We start from the raw sequence: 10,000 nt of genomic DNA, 5'->3' as shown, positions 1-10,000 counted from the left end.
TTGCCTTAAGTTGCCTTAAGTTGCCTTAAGTTGCCTTAAGTTGCCTTAATATCTCATTGAGATACAGAGTACTAGGTAGCCTGCGGTCAGCGGAGCCTTTCAAGACGGGGCACCCAACTTAAGCAACACATCTGCGGAATCAAACTCATACGGCATAAAAGAAGATTAAGTGAATAACTGGAAAAATGAATGTGATAAATAAGACAATTTTATAAAAGCAGACTAATTCTATAACAAATGCAGAGTAACTAGGGGAAGAAAAAGAGTAACTAAGGTACATTAGAGATTTAGAAATAATACAAGTAAGAATTTTATCTCCCCATTTTCAAGACTTTAATAAAGTGAGTTACCCATTTGACTTCCTTTCTCCTGGTCTTGTATCTATTCCGACTTCCTTCGTAATTCGTCTACTTGAAACCATGGATCCTCTCTCCTGCAGTCGTGAAAGTCTTGCTCAAGGAATCGTTGATCATTTCTCATTCTCTCCACATTGTTTGTAACCGATTCTTCAGTTCTTGTTCGAAGGCCTTTCTAATTCCATTTTCTTTCGCTGTGAGCCTTGCAAAATAATAATAATAATGATATACTTTATTTCTGATCACTTGCAGCCTAAGGCTGAATTCAAATGGTGATAAACTTATTTGGAACGAGTTAGCAGTTCAGAAATATTAGACGGAGTACGATGACTTTCAATGTTGCATTTTAAAGAAACTGGAATCTTGTAGTAAAGCTTTTTAAATGCTCTCCGCAAATAAAACGCCAAACGGAGAGACTGCTTTGCTTCTTCATTTAACAAGACCATAAAAATACGCAAGGTTCGATTAACAAGAGGCAGATATTGAAAGGATTGGTACATGGTACAAAGTGTTTTTAGTCTAGGAAAAGTACTAATTTCTATTCTAGATTTCGATGATATAATCAAGATGTTGCTTTCAGGAAAGATAATTGTCAATCAAAATTCCGGCCCGGATATTACACATGCGTATTCTATTCGAGACGTACTATTTTTGTCGATTCATCGTCAAATATTTTCACTAAGAATTTGCAGTCCATTATTTTGTTACGTAATAAAAGAACCGAGCTTTGCAAGAATATATGTACCTTTTGTTTAGGAAAGACTACGTTGAGTTAACAGTGTGTGACAGTTGGAAGAACTATATCATTTGAGTCATCTGACAGTATAATTCTGCTTAAGCACCTGACTAGCCTCAGATCAAATAATCTTTTTTTCTTTTTTTTTTTTTTTCTGAAAAGCAGAAGTGCCATAATTTATCTTAGGCTCCAACAATGTATTTAAAAGGAAACACGGAAAGTGGTGAGATACAGAGCCAAACATCGCATTTTTAGTAAACGCCTTTTGTTCACTTTGAACGATTCCTTTTGACGCAGTTAGTTAACATGTTGCCAATAAATCATGACCTTTTTGTCCGGTGACTTAATTGAGAAAACACCCACTGAGTGAAAAAGAGTTTGAATCATTGTTTTCTTCTTGAAATAGTGAACACATAGCTAGAAAACCTTTTTCTCTTTTAAATCGAAAGTGGCCCATTGAAAATAGGTGTCAATGAAAATGATCTCTTGGTCAAATACAAACTTTGAAATGTTAAAAGATATTAGATGAGTGATCTTCGGGAATTGGGTAGATAGTTCTACAATATAATATTGCTAGGCTTTGAATGGTAATAGCACAGCAGTTTGCTCTTGGTTTCGATGCAAAGGGAGCTTTGCCAAACAAAAATCGACAAAGGAAACTCTTTACAAAACCTTGTAACAGCATTATCCATTACATTCCCTGTTGTGGCGAAATCGTTTTTCCCTTAGCTTTGTAGTTCTTCGTTCCATTCCAACAACTGTTTTCTTACTTGTATCGAACAAGAAAGAAATTTTTACTTTCCACTGCAGAGCTGTTGAAAGTAGAACAGTCCTAAAACAAGAAAATAGCAAAAAATGTTCTTCAAAACTCAGAAGAGCTATCGGTAAAATATCCATGCATGAAAAGTATATAGAATAGTCCGTTTGATCTTTGACAGCTGTGTGTTTTGATTCCACGTTTCTGTGAATTCTATCGGTTAGTAAAGCAATAGACTAAAAGCTACCTTGAATTGAGAAGCGAGAAAAACGTAGGAGAAATATCCTATAAGTGATATAGGTTGTATCACTTTTTCTTAATTTCTTTGTAGAGTTGTTTTTGTCGGCCAGCACCCGCGGAAAGTAACTGGATTGGATTAAAGGAAGTTTGGTTGCCTGTAAGTCAAGTATTGTTTATGTAAATGCCGAGAGCTTTAAGCAATTGTTATCAGTCGAAGAGCGTTAAACTTTACGTAGATAACAAATCCACTAATATCGACAGTAGTCAAGACAAACTGGGAAATTTTTAGATATATATGAGAAAAAAGCATTCGATGAACTGACAACGCCCCAACAACGTGACATACGAGCATATTTTCGCATCAATGGAGGCTATTGTGTTTATCATCCTAAAAATGTTTTTGCAAAGCGCGGGAAAAAATCTTTACGAACAGCCTACGGTTTACTGCGTGGGATGTTTACTTTTCAATGTACTCTGGTACGATTCTTTGAAGCGAGATATGACGCAATCCTCGACTAATCAGAACGCATGCATATCTATAATCACCGGAGTAGTTATACTTATCTTGTATGTTTCTTAGTTTTTACTGGGAGATATGCGGTCACAGGCATTTAAAAACAATCGCGTGCAAGCTAAAATATTTGATAGATTAGAGGGTTAAATCTTAACCGAGTTCTGCATAGAGGCTTTTTCCACTTATTTCATGCCCCCAGCTTTTTATTTTTAAAGTCAATAAGATATTTCCCATGATAGCACTCCACAAAATCTTCTACTAAAACGTATTCTGCAATTTCAGTTTTTATAAGTTGCGTTGTTATTGTAAAATGATTCTTTTTTTATTATTAAATAATAAAAGCCTAAATAATTTTTTAGAGCAGCATTTCATGATTAATTGAGCCAAATTCGGTAGAAAACAGATAACACCAAAGCGTAACGTGTCAGGGGGGTAGTCTATGGAGGTATGCGATGCCTATTTTATAAACACAGCTTCGAATTTCGAAATTATAAGAAAAATCACTGGTAAAACATTCACTAGCTATAGGGGAAACTAGAAGTCATCAAAAACTTTCTCACACCAACCATCATTGGATAGGAATAATCACTTGCAACATTCTGTGATCTGCACACGTTCATTAATATAAAATAAAAAGAAATTAAATCGAATCAAACATGAAAATGAAACAATGGGTAGGAACCAAATATTATGTAACGAACCAAGGTTTCCTTAACATCCTTTATACTTTTTTAGTTTCGTTCATTCTCTTTCTATCCTCTCTCTTCGTATAAGACTTAAAACCTAACTGATTTACAACAGCGTGTAACTGCATAGTGGTTCAATTTCCTTTTCAATTGATATTTTCACAAATTTGATTTGGAAATAAGACAGGGAATATTTCTTTAAAGGAGAAATGGCGGGTGATTGTATCTAATAGGAGGCACCCTGATAGCTGCTGATTGAATCCAGGGATGTTTATAAAACATCCCCAAAATTTGTTCTCCCTTTAGTTTGGTAACATGATGAAAACCGCTAATTGTTAAGCCGTATCTCTGTGATGTGGTAAAAAAATTTCTTCAATTACACTTCCCTACATTATTTTGACAACATGATTAGTCAAGAGGTGAAATCAAACATCAATGGCATTAAGATCAATGAATGGGATCAACCAGGGATGTTCACAAGACATCCCCAAAGTTTGTTTTCCCTTTAGTTTAGCAACATGATGAAAATCGCTAATTTTCAAGTCGTCTCTCTGTAATGTGGTTAAAATTTTTTTCAATTACACTTCCCTACATTATTTTGACAACAAGATTAGTCAAGAGGAATGACTAATCAAACGACTCTCTAATTTCTCACTATAATTGTGTAGTTTTTCTCGCTTTATTCAAAAAGGACTCGGCACGAGGATGTCAGCCATTGACCTGGTACCAGGCTAGAAAAATCCTCCCTCGGTTATGCTTTGCCCCTGACGACTCACAACCATTAGGAGCATTGGTGCCGATGCCCCCTTCTCTCCTCACCCGGCCGGTGGATTTCCATTTCTCTCCATCTTTGAACAACTTTCATAGACACTTCACATCTTCTTTTACCACTCCTCGATCCAACTCCTTATACTATAATATATAATAGTATTCTGATAATATATGTATTTTATTAGCTCTTTACAGATCCTTCTTATCACACAAAGTTCCTTATTATTTACCTCAAATTTATTCTTTTTATTCCCCCCCCCCCTAAAAACAAATATAGACCTGGACCCTTAGCCCACCCCACCCCAAAACATTTTAACATAACCCCTCACCATAAACTCACAGGAAAAGTGTTAAAAATACCATGTTCTCTTTATATGTCATCTATAATTTAAAATGCCTAACACAGTTTTTCATCACATCCCCTACAACCACTTATCAAGAGGGTAATAGGAGTAAAGACTGCTCCTCTTCTACCTATATCCTTCCCATCCCTGCAGTCACCTGTCCATAAAAAATAATAGTAAAAGAAGAATACTTTCTTTTTATCAACAATCCTTTTATCCTATCCTATCAATAACACTAACCCTAACTAACGATAACCCTATTCCTAATATAACTCTAACCCTAACTATAACCAATACTCTAATATAACATTAGCAATTTAACCCTAAACCCTAAATGCTTCCCCACTCTTTCTAATAGTTACTCTTATATAATATATTAACTTCATTTTATTTTATTTTATTTTGATTTTATTTTTTATTTTAATAATATATAACATATTTTTTACAATTTTAAATTGAGTTTAGGAGCGTGCTGTTGTAACAGAAGTCGCTCCCTCAATTTTAACACCTAACTTTTATGTTCATTTTACACACTCATCCCTACCCTTGCATACACTTTTTTCCTTTTTACCCATTGATCACGAGATTGTTCATCAGTGGAGTGGGAACCCATTGTCATGGGATCCCATACATCAACACCAAAGGAAGCCACAAAGGTTGCTAGTGAAACTACTGATTAATATATTTAATACTATACAAACGAAAGACATTAAACCGGTGACGCATAGTCTGTTACGCTGGCTGCTTTAAATGAATATCGACAAAGACTTCAGTGTCGGTGAATTACGGAGTTTCGTGCATTCTGACTCCAAAATAAATTGCCTTCGCTGCATAATAAAAAATGTGCCGATTGGAGACGTATTATTCTTCTTTTGTGGTTACTATACTAAAATTGTTTACCTGTCAGTTGTTCTTTAGATAATTCGAATACAAAAGACTATTTATAGTTTTCCTTACTCTTTTTAACGAATGGCATGTTTACTCTTCTCTCCCAAAATCCGTAATTCTCAAATAGCTTCATCCAAACGTCGAAACAAGGGTTACATTATGTACAGCAGATTGCTTGTCTGATTGTCTGCTTTACTGCTTGTCTCACCTCACTAATCCTCCAGCAGTAAAGAATTGGGTTTAAAGTTGAGTTAAAGAGAACCATGACATTTGCCATTCCCCTGAGTATGATGAGATGAGGAGATCGGCTTTTACTAAAAGTGATAACAATTTCCACCGTAAAAAAAGGTGTATAACAGAAAACTAATGCTAACTGCACCCACAGTGCATTGTACACTGCCTTTTTGTATCGCGTTATGTTCAGTGCATTTGGCTGGCACGGTTGTTGTTGAACACGATCTTGTATTTGAGCTTGATGATGACTTAGAGAGAGGAAAATCGTTGTGTACGAGGCGATTGAGATAACCAGGCAAGATGATATAAGTATACGACTGCACCAGAAGATTATATGGTAGTTGAGATAAAAAAATAAACCAGCGACCAGAGATATAACCCAAAGGATAGCTAAAATGATATACGTGCGCCTCAAAGTTACAATCTCTTTGTATCTGAGTCCCAACAGCATGGCGAGAAGTCGGTCAACACTTATGGCTGTCAACGTCGACAAAGACACTGAATTTAACGCATAGCCTGCTACGCCGGCTGCGTCGAATGAGTATCGACAAAGGCTCCAATGTTCGTGAACCACGGACGTCCAATAGGTGGCATAGAGAGGCTGAGTAACCAGACCAACCAACAAGTCAGTTATTGCCAGACAACGATACAAGAGTTTGGATGGCGGATGAAGGGAAGACTCTTTGCGAAGGGCAACAAGGATAAGAGAATTCCCAAGAAATGCTGTGATGGAGAGGAGAATGTTGACTGCTGTGAATGACATGGACTGTTGTTTTAATTCTCCTACCCAAAAGGAGGAGCATTCCCATCCTTCAAATGGTTTCGTTCGTATTTCACTTTCCGTTATATTTGTTCTCGCCATCATTCTCCAGTCATTTGCATTATGTTGCAGGTCATCTACAGCTACAACGAGTAAAATTTTACCTTAACAAACCCTCTCCCAGTAAAGATCACTCAGTTAAACCATACTTTTTTAAACAAAAATTGCCTGAAGACTTCAGTAGCGTCTGATTATACATAATGCCCTAAAGGTGTCCGGTGTGTTATAAGAAGGAGAAAAAAAACTGTTAGTTTTGCAGCGAATTTGAATTGGAAATGATGTGGAAGAAAAAAAAAGGCTTTTGATATGGGATAAATTCACATTTCGACATAAATAAGACGCCCTCTTTACCCAAATTGTTGGCCGATGCTTTGACCTACGCAGCGACCGACGTGTTTTTTGGATCGGATTCGTTACCTTGACCCGGATAATAGTGTAAATAATGAATTCATATGCTCTCGGTACGCCATGAATTATCATCAGCTTAGGAAAACTAACAGTCTCCCTCGCAACCGCTTTTAGTCTGGTTACACAACGCTCCTCCCCACAAACGGCTGCTCACGTTCGAACAACATTCCTTTCCCTTTGTTGTCTTTGCACCAATGAACTCACTGGCAGCGTTTCTTATGTGAACAATCAGAGCAGAAGAGGTTGTAATCAATATCGTTTTTCCCGCGTTTTCAAATTCTGCATTTGATCGTATTTTCTTGATGGAGGAAACGCCGAAGAAGGTTTTGCAAAGTGATCGTTGCTTTATTTGTTCCACTTCAGTTGAGAGAAAAGAAAAAATTTATGTTTTTGGAAAAAGTTCTTTTGATTTTCCGGCGACTATTTGTTCCTGTCTAGATGTGAATGTGAGCTGCTATTCAGCGACCAGCGAGTTGTCAGTTTGTAAAACTTGCTACAGACGATTGATTAAGTTAAAAAGGCCTCTGATGATCTTGAAGAGCTCAAAGATGAATTGAAGGGAATCTTCAAGGATCGCGAACTTCCCAGAACGAAGCGCTTATTGAACGTTGAGAGCGACGGTAGAGAAATCCAAGCTTCGTGCCGTGGGAAATCCTCGAAATGTTTACAATTTGATCCGATCAATACCACTTGTACTTCTGATGCTACAGCCAATTCTAATATTTCTACCGCGATCAGCCAACAGGTATGTTATACTCCGGAGAGATTTCCTATTGGTTCTATTGGTGTCTCCTATTCGAAGCCATCCAAACGGACTTGTGCTAGAAGCTTTCCCTAGTCAACTGACAGTAAGACCCCCGAGTGAAAGCTTTGAACTCCAAGATGAAAGAAACAATATGATTGGTTAGATTACTTTGGCGCGCAGAGTTCTCGACATAAGTAACCCGAATGGTGATTGGTTAAAGTAGTGGAAAAGAATGTTGTTCGAATGTGAGCAGCCGTTTGTTGGGAGGAGCGTTGTGTGACGAGACTAAAAACAGCTGCGAGGGAGACTAGGAAACTAAGAGAATATAGACCAACTTGAAAACGGTAATAGGTCTTGGGGAAAATGGAGAAGGCTAATATATAAAACAGTTCAAAATTAATGTATGGTTACTGATGCAAATTGATTCTAAAATATTTGAAGTTTTCTTCTCTACGTGTCGCACGAATCAGGAACGAAACGATGATAGGTGTATGTATATTACTTCACTATACCCTTTATGTCCTACATGTAGCTGTTTCATTCACTATTTACCCTAGGCCTGGTCTTTTACGTACGCCAAGTGATCGTGATTGTTTCCTATGCTCACGAGACAGTTAAAAGTTGAAGAAGATTGTGGTCCCATCTTTTTAAGCAAGCAGTCTTGTACACCACAGGTGACTGAATGATTTTTGTTGCGATTCTCCTGAGTAATTGACGATTTACCTTAAGTAATTAAAAATACACTTGAATAAAAATGTCGGTTCTATACGGTTGGACGTCGAGAGATGAGTAGAGAACTATTAAGACTCGATCTGTCGAATTACTTATTTAGATATATATTTTTTTAAGTTTTGAAAAGGGTTTATTTGTAACAAACCACCTAAGTTGGCTTGGCCCCAACTAAATTATCTAACAGTCCAAAGTCTATAGTGTTCGTTAACATAATACGCTAATGTAGTGATGATAATGATCTAAAGCTAATATTTACAAAGTCTATAGTGTTCGTTAATATAATACGCTAATGAAATTACTATTAATACTATTTCATTTTAACTAATACAAGAAAGCTATTCAGTAAATGTAATGTTCTAAGAAACTAATGTAGTGATAATAATGATCTATTTAATAAATGCAGTATACGGAGTAAGGCTAATATTTACACTACTAGTCTGTATGAGTCCCCCTCAATTATACAAATTGATGGGAGCTCCCAGGCATTTCTAAAGCTAGGAAGCGGGAATCTAAAGAAATCACAAGCGATTCTAGCTTTGATATCCCCGAGGATATATCGAGTTATGCCCTCAGCAGAATCATTTCCATTATGAAAGGTAGATTTGTTTCGAAATTTCCAGATGCCAAAAATAATTGTTTTAATCAAAAATCGGGCAATGCGAGAGTTCTTGGAGTTAATAGGGATCCAACGGAAAAAGAAAACACATGTACAAGAGGAAGAAAAATTAGTATCAAGAACCGAGGAAATGATGGGAATGAAGTGGGACCATACAGGTTTCACTCGGGAGCAATTAAGGAAACAATGATCAATGGTCTCTTTACGCGAACAAGAGGCGTATTTATCTGAATCAATATAGCCCCAATTCTTCAGTGAGTCGCGAACTTTAATGGCGACTCACTGAAATTTGATCGACCAGAGTATATCGTTTTTGTAATTCTCGGTAAAGTCATCACGAGCTAATTTTCAGAAATCGTCTAGATTAAAACCAATCGGAAGAAAGGGATTCTCAAAGCGATGAAGAATTGGGGAGGTAGAGTTCTCTTTCAGGAGGGTTTGATAGCATTTATGGATGGAAATTCAAAATCATACCACTCCTTGCGGGAAAGAATCCCGCGTAGAGTGGTGAAGGCTAAAAGAACATTCTCGTAATAAGGAGTTAAAATCTGTGTGCTCGGAGTGGAGTTGTCTCGAAGAGAACGCCACTCCGAACGACAAGAAGCTAGTCTAGAGCCCAGAAAGTATCTGGTCAAATAAAAAGATTTTGAATCAGGGCTGTCTAAATTAGAAATTACTGAAGCCAATTTAAGAGACTTTCCTTTGATTTGAAAGTTCGATATGCCGAGACCACCCTTAGAAAGGGGTTGTTAACAAGTCGCTCGGCTGACAGTCTCGACTCGAGATCCCTAAATGAATGGCCAAATTAGATTGTTTACTTTAGAAGTGACCCATTGTGGTATACATAACACCGTGGATAAGTAAAGAAGCTTGCTTAAACCTAATACATTAACAATAAGAGATCGCCCCACGAGAGAGAGTGATCGAGATTTCCAAAGATTAAGGTGTTGTTCTAGTTTCTCGAGCTTCGGTTGCCAATTATCAAATTCAGCATTGTGACCGAAGACAACGCCCAAGATCTTAATTTTGGTTACCTATTCGAGGCCAAGTGGTTGATCGCTGCGCGAACGGCATGCACCCAACCACATGGCCTCCGTCTTTGCAACATTGAGGCGCGCTCCGGAGCGGAGCGGTAAGATTTAACAATACAAGT

General features: G+C 37.3%; 1 protein-coding gene across 1 annotated transcript; it reads right to left on the bottom strand.

Moving 5' to 3' along the window:
- Positions 1–4,759: 4,759 nt before the first annotated feature.
- Positions 4,760–6,391, bottom strand: LOC148720760 (melanocyte-stimulating hormone receptor-like). The gene has a single exon (XM_088739328.1). The coding sequence runs from the start codon at positions 6,389–6,391 to the stop codon at positions 5,450–5,452; it is 942 nt and encodes a 313-aa protein (XP_088595454.1). The 3' UTR covers positions 4,760–5,449.
- Positions 6,392–10,000: the final 3,609 nt, after the last annotated feature.

The sequence above is a fragment of the Stylophora pistillata genome, chromosome 11, assembly GCF_964205215.1.
Source record: "Stylophora pistillata chromosome 11, jaStyPist1.2, whole genome shotgun sequence".
NCBI lineage: Eukaryota > Metazoa > Cnidaria > Anthozoa > Scleractinia > Pocilloporidae > Stylophora > Stylophora pistillata.
The sequence above is the reverse complement of the archived record's forward strand: the minus strand, read 5'-3'. Positions and strand labels throughout refer to the sequence as shown.